General features: G+C 41.9%; 1 protein-coding gene across 6 annotated transcripts in view; it reads left to right on the forward strand.

Moving 5' to 3' along the window:
* The window catches only part of scube2 (signal peptide, CUB domain, EGF-like 2), a 32824-nt gene that overhangs the window by 13880 nt on the left and 2390 nt on the right, over positions 1-16554 (forward strand). For 3 of the 6 annotated variants that reach the window (XM_088297075.1, XM_088297078.1, XM_088297076.1), the window contains 13 exons: positions 546-662; positions 1793-1915; positions 2199-2315; positions 4771-4860; positions 4983-5105; positions 6122-6289; positions 6593-6799; positions 11615-11785; positions 13386-13553; positions 14679-14840; positions 14918-15115; positions 16062-16214; positions 16340-16419. In XM_088297075.1, the coding sequence (XP_088153201.1) occupies positions 546-662; positions 1793-1915; positions 2199-2315; positions 4771-4860; positions 4983-5105; positions 6122-6289; positions 6593-6799; positions 11615-11785; positions 13386-13553; positions 14679-14840; positions 14918-15115; positions 16062-16214; positions 16340-16419 (1877 nt within the window). The remainder of the gene's footprint in view (positions 1-545; positions 663-1792; positions 1916-2198; positions 2316-4770; positions 4861-4982; positions 5106-6121; positions 6290-6592; positions 6800-11614; positions 11786-13385; positions 13554-14678; positions 14841-14917; positions 15116-16061; positions 16215-16339; positions 16420-16554) is intronic. The other 3 variants (XM_088297077.1, XM_088297080.1, XM_088297079.1) reach the window with 2 other exon arrangements.

A 16554-nucleotide genomic window follows, 5' to 3' on the forward strand; every position in this document is an offset into this window, starting at 1 on the left:
AAAGAAGAGGCGGATATTTGAGGATGAATATCGTTATTACTAAAGAAAGAAAGAAACCTTTATCTTACGATACATCAAATTTCCCCATTGTGGGACTATTAAAGGACATCTTAATCTTTTTCAAGTTCAAACCTCAACACTTCATTTTTCTAAATAAAAAAAATCCTGATTACTGCACGTCTGTGTAAACTATAGTTGCAGCAATCATACATGCTATTTCGCAATTTTCCCTCCGTTCGTTGTCAGAGATGACTAAATGCATTTTATCTTGACGTAGTGAAGAAAGGCAACACACTTGTATCTATTAAGTGCTGTGTTACGACACAGTCGTAACCACATTTGACTTTTCCTATGCAATGTAACGCTTGCTAGACTGAGAGTAGCCGCACAGCTTCTCAGCAAAGCTTCTCCCTTGTAATTATCGTCAAAGCCGTTTGAGAATTGATTGAAATGCACCTGTTTGTCCGCGCGCATGGGGAATCCCTCGTTATGAACACTTCCTTCCCCGTTTGCTTTCATGTCATGCGATTGGTGTTTGATTACAGATATAGACGAGTGCTTCTTTGAGCGGACGTGTGATCACACGTGCGTCAACTCCCCCGGTAGCTTTCAGTGTCTGTGCAACAAAGGCTACACCATGTACGGACTGGCCCACTGCGGAGGTAAGATCAGGCTGGGTGGAGGGCGAGGCACGTCAATGCACAGAGAAATAAGGAATGTTCGGGATATTGTAGGTTGAAATGCGCAATCACCTTCACTGCTGATCTTAATTTGATCATGTCTAAACTTTTGGATGCACATTGTTAATTAGCAATTTTTGAGGTGGTGATCGATTAAGATCACCTGTAAAGGTTATTGTGCATTTTTTGTTTCAACTTGAAATTTCAAACAGTTCCTAACAAGGGATATGTTTATCTGTATCAAATTGCTTGAAAGATTATTGACGGTTCTGTTTATTTGTTGTTAACAACAAACCTTTTTATTTTTTATTTTTTTTGATCAGTGGCTCTGCAACTATCTCAGCCTGTTTATTCTAAAATCTTACGGCAAATTGCTCGAGCAGGTCCACAACACGCAAAAATTGTTGCTGTGTTTGACAACATGCTTTTTGCAGATGCCGCATTATATGCCATGGTATTAGGTACACCTGCATACTCGAATGAAATTTCTACAAAACTTTACAACATAATAATAATAATGCATTTCCGGACTATAAGACGCACCAACTCTTCAATAAAAAGAAGAAAAAAGAAGAAAAATCAAAACAGAAAGAAAGAAAACAAATCGATATACAAGCCGCACCAGACGAGAAGCCGCAGTTTTTTACGTTGAAAAAAAATTGTTGTTTACTGCATGTACGGAACGATTTTGTACTGTGCATGCACATAAAGGTACAAAAACAGATTGTTAAAACACGGCAACAACTTTGCTAATTAAAACAGAACAGACCCAAGAGAAAAAAAAAAATCGAGATTTATTTTGCGTATTTTCTGAACGATAGAGCGCCCCTACTGGTGAAAGAAAAATCCACAAAAAAGCTGCACCCTTGTATTAGCCGCATGGTTTAAAATTAAGAAAAAAAGTAAGGGCTTATACTCCGGAAAATACTACTTAAAAAATAATAATAATAATAATTATTATTATTATAAGGTTTTGATTGACATGGAGAGCTAGATGTTCATTTCACATTATGTCTTTGTAACTTCACTGTGTCGATGTAACCAAACCAGGTTATCGGAATCTTCAAAACAACTCTCAAAATGAGCTTACTTCCACTCTTTTTTTTTCTCAGACATAAATGAATGCAGCGTGAACAATGGCGGTTGTGAACAAGGTTGTGAGAACACTCAGGGCGGGTTTGAATGCTCCTGCAACCCTGGCTACAAGCTCCACTGGAACAAAAAGGACTGTATTGGTAAGTCAATGCCTCCTCCGCATGAAAAGATGCCAGTTCAAACAAAACGGACGCATGGATGACATTTTTGGACGACGGAGAGAGTGTGGGACAAAAACAGGAGATACTTTGAATTCTGTTCTCTTTTCTCTTGTATTCTCACGCGCTCCGTTTCTCGTGTGCGCTCGTAAAATAATCAAAGCCGTGCTGTCGTCGCTGTCCAAATATTGGGTTCCTCTTTCCTCTTGCTCGTGTCCAACGCGTTCCTCTTTTACCTTGGAGTTTTATTGTGGTTTCTATCTAGAGGCAGAGGGTTTGCCAGCTGCGAAAGCCGCCTCGAAGCCTACATTGAACTGTAGCAAGCAGGAGGGAGGTGACCGCTGCTTTCTGACGTGCCAGTCTCAAGTTCATATCAGCAGTGGTGAGTTGGATCAAGCGTGTCGCTCAATACGAAGAAATCTTTTTCATTGCTCGTCGTATAAGGGTCTTTCCAAAATTGGAGGACAATTAAAGCAATATTTTTGAAAAATTGAATTATTTTACGTATTTATTTATTTTTTTTCTTTTGTGAAGCCAAAACCGTCACATAATATTCAACCATCAACGGTAATTTTTTAGGACACAATTTACTGTATTTTCCGGACCATAGGGTGCACCTGTATATATGCCGCAGCAACTCATTTGGAAAAAAAAAGATATAAAAGCCGCACCAGACTATAAGCCTCAGTTTTCTATGTTGAAAAAAATAATTGTTTACTGCATGCACAGAAGGATTTTGTACTGTGAATGCACATGAAGGTACATAAACAGATTCTTAAAAGAGTGCCTTTTAACACGGCAACAACTTTGCTCATTAAAACAGAAAAGGCCCGAGAGAAGAAAAAAAAAAATCTAGATTTATTTAGCGCATTTTCTGAACTATAGAGCGCCCCTAGTGGTCAAAGAAAAATCCACAGAAAAGCTGCACCATTGTATTGGCCGTATGGTTCAAAATCTGGGAAAAAACTTGCGGCCTATAGTCCGGAAAATTCAAAATAGTCATTTATGGCTGTGTTTGGCCCAACCTTTTTACAGATATTATGGTGCCTTGGTGGGAAAAACATATTTAAAAATTTTTGCCGAGTAAAAAAAGTGCGATTTTATTTGAATCCTCATTTAATTTTAGTATGACTCTAATTTTCCTCAGCCCTCAGCTCCATATTCTTCTAATTGTCTAAAAAGGTGTGTCAGTAGCAAGTCAGCATGTATCTTGAGAGACTCAACTTTCTAAAATGTCCTCCACTTCCGGATTGACCACTCAGCTGTCACCAATTTCCCGAACCCAAAACATGTCTGCTTCTAAAAGGCAGTCAAATAGTAGTTCTTGACTCGAGTGCCGCCCTCGATGCCTTAACGTTTGGAGCCCACGCAACACTTCCTGCATCTGCTTCATATTGTACGCCGTTCAAAAGGATTTGCCATTCCTCCATTCACCACGGCGGCCTTTAATAATGCCGCCGCAGTTGTAAGATCACACACACACACAAAAATCCACATCCGCTGCTTATGACTGATTCATTCAAATGAACTCGGAGGCAAACATTCAACCGCGCGATGTGGACAAAAGAATTGGGACACCCGGCATGGACAGGAAGTGAAAAGCTCCACCTGCAATGGCAACACCTTCCACGCTCTTTGAAAGAGATTCTAGAAGATGTCCTGTGGTCTTACGAGTGAGGGCAAAGAGCATACTAGTACATGGACCTTTAACTTGATATCTAGGATTTTGAACTAATACTCAAGCAGCATTTAGCTGATATTCTGATCATGCTACTAGTGCGCGGCACACGCCTATTAGTTGGGCTTTTAGTGTTACTAGTGCCGCACAAGACTTTACTAGTTGGGTTTATTGCTACTAGTATGCCGCCCTGTATAAAATTATACTAGTTAATGTCTAGTGCCGCACTAGTAGTACTAGTAGCTAAGTACCATGCTACTATGCTACTATCATGTAATTGGCCTTCTAGTCCGTCAAAGTTGCCCTACTCGTAAGAAGAACGAACGTACTAGCACATGGACCGTAATGCAACGTCATGGCAAGCAAGGGCGCGCTAGTAGAACGGCCGCGTCTTACTCCGAATGTTTTTCCACATCTGTATGATATTTCGCAACGGATATCGTTGCCATACTAATCAGACAACTGCAGAGCCATATTTCAGGTGTAGAGCAGCCGTCTCCGAATCTGGACATTCCTCACTCAAATTTGAGTAACCTTGTGTATGAAATGAGCTTTGTGAAAAAGTTCCCCTGAGTGGCTTTTTAAAAATTCGATAAACTAGTGAACTTTACCCAAAATGTCTTCTTGTAAAATTTACTTTAAATGAAAGAGTGAAAAAAAAATGACTAGACACTCCCCATTTTTTACAGCGTACAAGTGTGTCTAAAGTGGCACTTGTCATAGACAAAATGTGATGAGCAAAATAAAGTTGTCCTACTAGTGCTCTTAATTGTCTAGTGAGGACAAATAGTCTACTAGTACATGGACTGGATTCTAAGGATTTTGATTTATCTAAATTGATCTAACACACAACTAGGTTATTGAATGAACGCTTTACAGCAATCAAATAGTTCATAAAGACACTTTTCGGCTTGAAAATCATTATTAAAAACTATTAGTCCAGTGCATTTAATTGCACTCGATTTTATTGACATGCTCCCGCCGTCAAGAATGTGAGCAAGCCCTCAAATGGGTGCTGTGTCGTTATAAAAGCTGATTTAAACATTAACCCGCTTGTGCAAATAGTCGTCAACATCCTTCCGCAGACAGACGCATCGTGTTCCTACATGCTGCTCGCTAACATTCGGATGCGCCGCGGCCTCTTGTGTGTGTTTTTCAGGGACGGAGGATTCCTACACTGTGACCTGTGGAATGCCACTGCCCTGCTTGGCTGACGCACAAAAGAACAACAGTGGCTTGCAATGCTTCGGCAAGTACAAAACACGGCCGATTCAAAGCAAGATTGCCGGCACTGAGGCTTGGAGTGTTTTTACTGGATGTTTACTTTGATCAAAATGACGAGATTTCCACCCCCCTTCCCTCCCTGTGTAGCTCCAGAGTTGTCCGGTGTGCCTCGCATTAAGACCACAGCGACGTTCAAGTCGGGCACAGCCAAGTGCAACTTAAAAAGAAGCCAGGAGCGACTTAGGGAGGGCTTGAACTCAGCACGCTCAGGTACGCATGTTGCAACAACACGACACAAGTGCACCCCAAGGAAGCACATTTGGTCACTGCGCTTCAAAAGGTGGGCTGGACAAAAAATAATTAGTGGACAAATAAAAGAGATAAGATTTTGAAAAATGGAATCCAGATCTGTACTAAATTCCAAGGCCATGACCTACTGAACTGTTTTTTTTAAGGATCGCCGTTTAAATGTCGTAAAAGTGTAATTAATGGGTTATAAATGTTTTTTTGGGGGGCCAGCGTCTTGCAACTGAATTTTAGTCCTCGGTAAGAAGCAGGAAGATGATTGAAGTCTCCACTGATCATTATGAGGGTTTGCATCAATTGTGATGGCTGCAAGTTCAAATTTGAATGTAAATAAACAACTGTAGATTTTTAACAGTCGTTATAGTTTGCTTATTGGCGATTAATACACCTACGGAAGAAATTGTTCAAATCCCCTGTCCCGTTTAGTTCTCTCTCCCGCTTCACTTTACTTGATAATTAATCCCCACCGGGATGCATTCTTCTCCGAGAGGATGACGATTCTCGGCTACGCACAATATCACAGCTAAAACAACAACTCTTTAAAACAAAGCTGCGTATAATTGTTGTTTCAAAACACATTTGGTTCGACCAAGAAGTGAGAACATTTGTGTGCCCCCCTCTGAAGAAGATCAAGCATACACGATGGCTCCTTCAAAACAAACCCAGAAAACGGATGCATATGGGAAAGAATTTTGTGGGCCAAGTGATGTGGTTTGGTTTGTCTCGGGGCAACACCGGTGACAAGCGAGGGTGGAATTAGCGCACTGTTTTTTTTTTGTTTGTTTTTTCGGGCCACTCTGAACCCGGGCCAAAAATCACATGTGGTATGAATATTTTAGTTCATGTTAAAGGGCTTCTGTGCACCACTAAATCTATCACTGTCGCCCAACATCATGTCGACGAGGACATCCCACTCCATCTCGTTGCGATGTCAATTATCGATCGTCCGACAATTGATGGTGATCTCCCACTGTCGACAGACGGCAGGTCTCCCTTCACCGAGAATGTGCAATTCAGCTACGTGAGCTTGCGCTGCACCTCGTCGGCGCACCGAGGGCGCAGCCGCCACGGCAGGAAAGCGGCCGAAGAGGACGGCTCGTCCATCACGGCCGAGTTTGAGCTGGATGTGAACCTAGAGGAGGTAACAGGTTGGTCTCTGCCTGCCTGCAGTCTTCGCTTCCTCGTCTCCTCCTTTTGCTGCTGTCTGTTAAAAAGTATCTCCTGTTTTGAGTGTGCCGCAACGGTGGTGGGCTGTGCTTTGGGGCTCGAGGATGCTCACGTTCACATTTTAATGACACGACTTACTCCTGGTCCAGTGTGGGTCTATATGTCGAGGGTGTTTATCTCGACGCGTGTCGACATTTGCATGCAAGCCTCCGAGGAAGGCATCGGTTGAAGACATCGTTCCTCCCCTTCCTGGCGACAGTTGTGGTATCTAGCTCTTCTCTCAGCAGAGGGCTGCGACCTCAACTGCATGAGACGGCGCTCTGAAAAAAGGCTGAGGAAGACCATCCGCACCTTGAGAAAATCCATCAACCGGGAACAGTTCCACCTCCACTTTGCCGGCTCGGACTACGAGCTGGCCAAGAATCTGGCGCAGCCGGCGGAAGGAGCCGGTCACTGCTTGGCGGGACAGGTGCTGGTGGGCAGGAGGTGTGGTGAGTTAGCTTTTTTTTTTTTTATCATTTTTTGAGTGAAGGGCAAGCAGGTGCCCCTTTCCACCATTTTATTAAAAATGAACGGCAAGAAAATTCCACAGGGCAGAAAATTGCACGTCTGGCCTGAACTGAAAAAAAAATTGACAAAAGCTTCTATTTATTTGCAGTACATTAACGGTGGAATAAGTTCGGATTCAATATAATACAATACACCTTTATTTATATTGCCCATCTCACGACAGCTTCAGGATAAACCTTGCATTCAAACAGGGGTGTGTAGACTTTTGATTCCCAACCTGAGACTTACAGTTATGTAAGAATGAGCAAAAGTGACACCTTGGTACTTGGCAGAGAGAGAGAGAGAGAGAGCGAGAGAATTCAACGGAGGAATTCCAATCCTGTTTACTGTATATAACGAAATATTCCATTTCAACCCAGGGTCTTATTTGTGTTTTTAAAACCTGAATTCAGGTTATAAACGAGTTATTAACAGTATCTAAACATAGTAAGTGTTTTTCTGGTGCAACTGTGACACAGCATTTGCTAGCTGCACTCCCGAAAATGCACCTGCCCTTCAGGTCGCCCGATGGCACGTCTGCTTTAGATTTAGATTTAAGAAAAAAAAAAAAAGATTTCGGGCTTCGTGCTGGCTTGGCTGCTTTAGAGTGCCTTGTTGTCTTTTTTTTAGAGTGTTCATTCTTATGGCGTACTACCAAATTGCTTTTTTTGGTCACTTCTCAACATTTTTAGTGCGTTAACGGATGCACATAGAATGACAATAAATCGTCCCTCCATGAGGAAGCTCACTTTGTTAGTGGGAAATATTTTCTGAGTGTGCAATTTGTGGTGCTTATGTGGAATGATTTTTTCTTAATCTTTGTGAGTACGGCAGATCCGAAGCGCGCCGTTTTCAGTTCCACATTAAACAGCCTATTGGCCAGGGTCGGACATGTAATTCAGGCAAAAAGAGGCGGAGGTGGAGTGGGGGGGGGTGAAAGGCATTCTTAACCTCCAGCTTTTTAAAGGAGCTATATTTTCCCCTCCTCCTCCCTCCCTCCTCCCGCTTTGGCTTAACTCTGCAGTTTGGTGCTTTTCATTGAAAAGCTCACTCGGAGCGACGAGGCGCTCCACCACCAGGCTCCCTCCAGAGCATTTGGAGAGATGCGCGTTCTCTTTCTACCGCCTTCTGCGGTGCGTTCGGCTTCATTTGCATTTGCTGCCATCCTTTCAGCTGGTTTCCGTTGCCATCCATATGGCATCATTTCCAGCGAACTCTGAAATATATTTAAGAAAAAAAAAGAAAGATGACTAAATGAGCCCCCCCCCCTCCTTGTTTGTTTTAAGTTGTTTAGGAAGTCCTGTTGATTCAAGCTGGCAGTTTGATTGTTGTTCATTGCCCCCCCTCCGCTCTCTCTCTCCTGCATCCAAAGTGCCCCCCAGCTGGGGCCACTTTGCATGACCCCCAGCCACTAAACTGCTAAAGAGAATTGACTTCAGCCACACCATGGGAATCAATTAGCATCAGCTGTTTGGGCCCCGGCCCGACGGGCGCGAGCTGCGATTGGGCCGAGCAGAATGGGGGGATTCAGAAAGCTGACCCCTTTTATTGGGTTCAGCTCCTTACCACTGTGATAGCCGAGTGTTTTCCTATGTCATCAAGTGGGCAGAGACTGAGGGCTTGAATAGAGGTGAAAGGTCTTTGAAACCTCTTTGAGGCCATCAATTGGAGGACTCTATGGACGCGCACTTTGCATTTGAAAGGCTTCAAGGTTTTTGCTTTCTTTCACTCTCTTCTCTGACTGCTTTCCTCTGTCAAATAAAAGCTGTTAGGACAATACGATGATGGCTCCTCATGCTCTTTCACCGTCAACAATGAGCCTTCCAAAAATTGAACCGCTCTTGAGAGGATTATATTTTTCTTTTCTTGAAGATGGAACAATTTGCTGGACCACACGATATTAATTCATGCTTTTGTGAGCACGGAAAGTTGGGATTCTTGATTTATTCTCTCCAGTCGAGTTGTTAAGAAGAACCGAAATTAATTACAGGCATCAGTCTGACTGGGAGGAACTCAAGCGAAGGGTCCCTTTAATTAAGCGTTGAAGAGATAAGAAGAAAATGCGCTCTTTGATTTGCTTCTGTGTTTGGGGCGACATAAAAAAAGTCATTGGGCGACGCACAGCAGCCGTGCTTCATCAAGTCGTCGGCGGCAGCTGGAGGAGAGGCCTGGCGCTCTTTTGTCTCTCTGCTTTTTTTACGTGAATGCGTTTGGCATCAGATGTGCGGCGGCTCGGCGTAGCGCTTTTTTCACGTTTTTATGCGTCCCTGACAGTTGTTTACTGGATGTTTCTTGCATCACGTTACCTTGAGGGAGAGCATGCGTGCATACCTTCACATATTGTGTGTGCGTGTAGGCTCGTGTAGGAGGTGTGCAGGGCTTAGTCAATGTTTGTCTTGGTAAATTATCGCTACCAGGTGGAACTTAGATCCCAAATGCCTTTCAAAAAACACATATCGTATTTTCCAGACTATAAGTCGCTAATTTTTTTCTCGATTTTGAACCATGCGACTAATACTACAGTGCAGCTTTGCAGGGGATTTTTTTTTCACCAATAGGGGCGCTCTATACTTAGAAAATATGCAAAATAATTCTGGATTTTTTTTTATTCTCTTGGGTCTGTTCTGTTTTAATTAGTAGTTGCAATGTTTTAAGAATCTGTTTATGTAGCTTTAAGTGCATTCACAGTTCAAAATTGTTCTGTACGCGCAGTGAACAACAAATTTTTTTTCAACAGAGAAAACAGCATCTTATAGCCTGGTGCGGCTTGTAGTGACGGCTAAATGAAGCTTCAAATGTGCTTCATGAACCAGTTGTAGTATTTTTGGAGTCCTGTAAATGGCACTCTCTGTTCAACACAACAAAGAATTGCCCTTTTTAAACCCGTTATTTAAAGCAACAGTGCCATCTAGAGGACTTAAAAATACAGCAGCTGTTTCATGAAGCAAATTTGAAGCTTCATTTTCCCATCACTAGCGGCTTGTATATCGTTTTTTTTTTTTTTTAAATAGTTGCTGCGGCTTGTAGTCTGGAAATTACGGTGAATGATTCGAAGCAGTGATTCTTTTTCTCGTCATGTTCCGTTTGACATCCGTGCTGATTGAAAAATAACTAAAGCAGAAGTTACTCTCCAGTTACTCAGCAGTACTTACTCTTGCTCAAGTAATTATTTAGAGGACTACATTTATTTTGACTTCAGAAACAGGACCTTTTCTGGAGTGCTATTTCTGGCTGCTCGACCCATTTGTGGTCTTGTACAAATTGGACACATTTCTTGACTGAAACCAGAACGTGGTCATTATTTCTTATGAACAAACATATTGTTAGCCTACAGCATTGTTGCCCAACTCATTTTTGTCACGAAATCATAAAAACCAAAAAATCATGTGCTTGCTTCAAAATAATGTTTTTTTATTTATGTCTGTTGAGATTCGCAGTCATTGATCCAATGGCAATTTATGAAGATTAAATTAAGGCAACTGGGATCTTCTTATTAAGTTTGTTGTGTTTTTTGCTCGCTTTCTGAAAATTAAAATAAAATACTTTTGGCAAATGGTTTGAAAAAGCAAACCCATCTATTCTTTTTAAAAGCATCTCCAATATAATTTGGTCACATTAACAAGAATTGAAATAGATGCTAGTTTCTAGTGATGGGTAAATGAAGCTTCAAATCTGCTTCATGAACCAGTTGTAGTATTTTTGGACTCCTGTAGATGGCGCTCTCTGTTCAACATTGGGCTGACTTGCCATTTTTTTTAAGCCTTTATTTTAAGCAACAGTGCCATCTAGAGGACTGAAAAATACAGCAGCTGGTTCATGAAGCAAATTTGAAGCTTCATTTTCCCATCACAACTAGTATCCATTTACTAATATGACACTAGTCATTCTAGTCGTGCGCCAAACTAGTGAGGACAAATCGCAGACAGTCAAAGACGCCGTAATGCTGAAACGACTTTCTATTATGTTATCCGTTCGTTCGGATGAGATAAGTGCAGTGTGAAACTCAAATGCTGTTTTCTCCGATGTTTAAGGACTGTAGTGGCTTTCTTGGAACATCACTTCACCAAGTTAAACAAAAGTAAAACGTACTTGTGGCTGAAAAAAAAAAAAGAGGTGATGAGTGCTTTCGAGGAAACTGCTCTTATCATACCGCACGTTCCTTTTGTCAAGACGTGTTCAAATGTGAAAATCTGCTGAGAATTAACACGTGATTGAAAGATAGCGGGGATTCGTCACCTGTGCGTCAGGTCATGTTTAAGGCAGCTGCTGTGCTGATGAAGTCTGGCTTGCTTTCGTTTTATGTTCTTGTTACACACTGCAGTGTTTATGGCGTAAATCTGCAGCGTTGTCAGGCCCGTTTGATTTGTGTGGCCGCAGGGCAAACGAGTTTATTTGTTGTCTGGCTTCCCCTCTCATGGCTTTTGTGGCGGGAGCGCTCTAATGACACGCCACATACTGATCTGTCTTTTAAATGGATGTTAATTACGAGTGCAGACAACTTTTAGTTTGGCTTCTTCTACAATAATTCTTCACTTTTGTTTTGTGAGGACACCGGCGCTGGTGTATAAGCACACAGATGCGACTTTGCGGGAGTATTTTTACTCAGGGGATGTGTATTTTTTTTTTTCTCCCCCACCCGAGACAAAACATTCACCTCGTCGAATAAACACAAGCGTGACAAGTTTTTTTTTTTTTTTTGGAGCAAGGTTCTTCACTTATGTGTTAAATACCAAAGTTACTCCCTACCTGTCCAACAGTGAGCTGCAGTGTTGGCACGTACTACGATGGCGGCCAGGGGAGGTGCGTGACGTGTCCAGCTGGGACCTATCAGGACGAGGAGGGCCAGATGTCCTGCGAGGTGTGCCCCACACCTGAAGGAAGAGACGTAGCCAAAGTGGCAGGAGCTCGAAACGTCTCCGAGTGCGGAGGTAAAATGTAACGTCTAAGACAGTTCTGAAACTGGTAACACCAAAAATAAAACGCATCAAAAAGTACATTTTTAAAATCCTCCTTCATGACCAACTGGCCCAAGTGTTCCTCAAAAATGAGACTGAAGTTTTTATTCCCAAAAATTATATTTAATTACTTTAACATACTGTGCGGTTTTAATGCAGCTTTTACTGTGAGTATCAGGAAATTAAGGTTGTACTTAATTATTTGATTAAATTCTATAACACATAAGTGTGAAAGAAAATCTGTACCAAATGTTTGCAAGTAGTCCGTTCTTAAAGATTAAATGCATATGTAAGTTAAATACAATTGAACTGTACCCGATGCTTTCACGTGCCACTAGAGGGAGCTCTCTCAAAGTGTTTCGACTCTGTTGCTCAATTAATTTGTTCTTTTTATTTTGGTAGAAAATGTGGACTGAAAGTGCAATTTTACTTCACTTTCCAAGCATTTGTTGCCACCTAATCTGCGCTTCTCATAAATTCGATGATAGTTAGAGGAGAACGAATCAGGATCAAACGCAAATGTGACGAGTGAAAATCCATGAATAGCACTCGTCTCCCCAAAAGTAAAACAAAAATAAATAATTAAAAAATATTTGTGAATAAGCAGGGTTGTGAATAATGAAAAATGACTCCAAAATCCAGTTATTGATGTTCCAAAGAAAAAGTAAACCAAAAAAATCTGTGAACATCTGAATATGCGATTGTCAAACTTCAAACATGCTAGATTCTCAAACATTTGCTTGTTATTACTTTTCTTCGCTTCTGATTTCAAATTCAACTGTAAGATAAATATGCAATAAAAATCCCATGGTCGGTTCTCTCTTATGTAATAATACGGCGACGTGATTATACCCTAATATAGTTCTCACAATCATAACGGAGACACCCACTTCAAGTGCTCTGCATGTTATAAAATGAATTCTACCCTTAGAAAAGTAGAGTTATCGCACGCACATCTTTTAAAACTTGCAGCTTTTTAAGCAGAAAAGACATTTCATTTCAAAGCGCCTGCAAGACACCAAATGGAATCCAATATAAAAATGTTAGACGCGAGGTGCGTTCAAGATTGTTACAATTTGACAACGTGAAAGTTTACGGCAAAATGATAAAGCTGAGCCATACAAAAGCCAGCTTGTCATTTTCATGAGAAACCACACAAGATGGCGACGGTGCCTCGATAAGTACGCTGTCAGAAATTCTCTGCTTTGTGTAAAGAGCAAAGAAGCTTCGTTTCGAGGTGAACTTATCTTCTTTGGGGGAATAAACGCTGAGGGTGAGCCATGTTTTGGTCTCCCCGCCTGCCGTTATCGCACTCAGCGTGTGGCGTGATGCCATAGCTTAAATCCACATCTCCCCTGACAGACTAAACAAGAAGATTTATCTGTACACTCCGAGAGGCGCCTATTTTGGATTAGTCATCCAGCAGCTACTACGTGTGATGTGATCGGAGATAACAAATCTAAACAAAAACATGACGATTCCTCCAACATCTGCTCGCTTGTCTTCGTGGAAGCGGTTGCGACACATCAGTCCAAACAGGAATAAGTTATCACGTGCGGATGTGTGTGTTCAGGTCAGTGCCCCTCGGGTCAGTTCTCCCACGACGGCTTCACCCCTTGCCTGCTGTGTCCTCTGGGGTCGTACCAGCCAGAAGTGGGACGGACCACCTGCTTCCCGTGTGGGGGGAACCTGGTCACCAAGCGCAGTGGTGCCGTCACCTTTCAAGAGTGCGAGACCAAAGGTGGGCTTTGTGTTATTATTCTTCAAACTGGCCCATTACAGCCGCATGGTTGCTCTTTTTAATTTTTAATTTTTTTTTAGCTTACTTTAACTTTCCTTGAATTGCTCAGTCATTCACAAACAAAAATGGGGCGAGTTTCACCTATTTGTAGAAGAGCTGGGCACTTGACCCTTTTTTGCCGGTCAGTCACCCGGCCCTCGGCCGTGAGCTCGATACCGTTCCGGCCTCGACCGTTCGGCCTTCTTCGTAAAAATTGTCGGCCGCCCGACGTAGCTTTTTCGAAATGTGTTGTTGCAGCCATAAAATTCCAAACGAATGATTATTTGCTAAAAACAATGAAGTGTATCAATTTGAACTAATGATGGGTAAATGAAGCTTCAAATCTACTTCATGAACCAGTTGTAGTATTTTTGGACTCCTCTGGATGGCACTCTCTGTTCAACATTGAACTGAAAGCACAATGAATTGCCATTTTTTTAAACCCTTTATTTAAAGCAACAGTGCCATCTAGAGGACTCGACAAATACAACAGCTGGTTCAGGGAAGCAAATTTGAAGCGTCATTTTCCCATCACTAGTTTGAACATGAAATATCTTCTCTTGATAGTGTATTCAATTAAATATAGGTTGAGCATCATTTGCATCTTTTATTCTTCTTTATGTTTGACACGACATACCAACTTTATTGGAATTAGGGTTGTACATTGCGTGTTCAAATATCGAGTTATGGCTTCGATATCCTTGCTATCCAGCTAAAGTATTTCGTAGTAGTTCATGCTAGTCTTCACGACACTGAAAAAATGCTGTACTGAATTAAATCAATTTTATTTCTCATTTACTACCATTGACGGCTCAAGACGTCAAAGATCCCTTTTTTTTTTTACTCAGCTGGTAGTGAATGAGTTAAATAGGATCGTAGACTATTTATAAAAATTTATCTGAATCCAAAGATACGTATCTTGATATATTTTAAAGTGGAACGATACGATTCCATGCACCCACATCTTGAAAATCAAAATTGATTTTTTTCCGATTCACTGTTTTTTTTTTGTTACACTCCTCATAAAAATGACGCAGTAATTTGCAAGACTGGATTGACCAACATCTGTGTGCTGTTTTCTTGTAGTTCAGTGCTCTCCAGGTCACTACTACAACACGACAACACACCGCTGCATCCGCTGCCCCACTGGCACCTTTCAAGTCGAGTTTGGTCAGAACTACTGCGTGGCATGCCCCGGGAACACTTCTACAGATTTTGATGGCTCCACCAGCATTATGCAGTGCAAAAGTATGCGTGTACAAGATTAAACGTATCGATTGGGTTGAAAAAATCAAAGGAATTGACAAAACTGTGTTGTTTCGTAGACAGACAGTGCGGAGGCGAGCTGGGAGACTTCACTGGCTACATCGAGTCCCCCAACTATCCGGGGAACTACCCCGCCAACGTGGAGTGCACGTGGACCATCAATCCGCCGCCCAAACGCAGGATTCTTATTGTGGTGCCGGAGATCTTCTTGCCAATTGAGGACGAGTGTGGTGACTACTTAGTCATGAGGAAAAGCGGTGAGTCTTTGTGTCCGTCTTTTTCCATAATGTTACCGTGACTCAGTGCTGCTCAAATTGTGAGGCGGGCCCCCCCTGGGGTGTGTGACTCCAGGGGAGCATGCTTTTTTTTTTTGCCGTACTACAATAAAGTGTAATTTCGCATCCACTCCAGTAGGTGACAGTGGCGCTCTCCTTGCCCATTGTGCGCAGTGAGTATTTAATCTACGGCGTAGGTTTGTTTTGCAACGAAAATGCTATTTATAGTTGCGGCGGAGAGTGGGTGGTGGTGGGGGGGTGCAAATTGTTGAGGAGGGGCGTAACATAAAATAATTGAGAAGCACTGCTCAAACTTGTTTTCAATACATTCGTTTGGTACACTTCAGTTTGGAGAATGGATGGATGTAAAGTCCCCCAAAAGTCGATGTAACACTACAGAGTCTACCAAGTAAGTTTGCAATATAAAAGGAGGCTTCAAGTTCATGAAAAATTAAGCTTCTGTTCTAAAACGGTGAGGGCTCGCCCGCTGAATATCCTAAAGATATCCCTCGCTCAGCCGTCAACTATCAGTAGTGATGGGAAAATGAAGCTTCAAATTTGCTTCACGAACCAGCTGTTGTATTTTTGAGTCCTGTAGATGGCACTGTTGGTTTAAATAACGGGTTTAAAAAATGTGGCAATTCAGTGTGCGTTCAGCCCAATGTTGAACAGAGAGTGCCACCTAGAGGAGTCCAAAAATACTACAATTGCTTCATGAAGCAGAGTTGAAGCATAATTTATTTATGCAAACAAAGGCGCTCTGGTTCGACTCATGCCAGGGCAAAAACGCGTCACTCAGCCTGCTTTCAGTCTTTTAGTCTCAAGCCCACTCACGACCCCAATGAGGGCAAGCGCTAGAGAAAAAGAATGACTTAATAGACGTGTTGATATTGTGCACGATAATTAACGCTGCGGTTAAATTTCACAGCTCTGTTAAACTCCGTAACGACCTACGAAACGTGTCAGACATACGAGCGTCCCATCGCCTTCACCTCTCGCTCCAAGAGGCTCTGGATTCAATTTCGATCCAACGAGGGGAACAGCGGGAAAGGCTTCCAGGTCCCATATGTTACATATGATGGTAAGAGAAAAAAAGGCATTTTATGTTCCATTAATTTGATGTTGTCAAGTCTATATGTATGTATTTTTTTCTTGTGACACTCAGATGCTCTTTATGACTTTTTTGATGGACTTTTTTCATTTTAGAGGACTACCAAGAATTGATAGAGGACATCGTAAGGGACGGGAGGTTATATGCGTCAGAGAATCATCAAGAGATTCTTAAGGTACACATGTAATTGTTTGATTTTGTTTTTTCACAGATATTTTATACTTTATCCTGCATGATGCCATTATCCAACAAATATATGTCCAACAGTATTATATGTAGTTCCAGTGTTGCCAAAATTAGTTTCACCAGT

Source organism: Idiotropiscis lumnitzeri, chromosome 5, assembly GCF_059441095.1.
Source record: "Idiotropiscis lumnitzeri isolate Australia: NSW breed Sydney's pygmy pipehorse chromosome 5, RoL_Ilum_1.0, whole genome shotgun sequence".
In the NCBI taxonomy this organism is placed as follows: Eukaryota; Metazoa; Chordata; class Actinopteri; order Syngnathiformes; family Syngnathidae; genus Idiotropiscis; species Idiotropiscis lumnitzeri.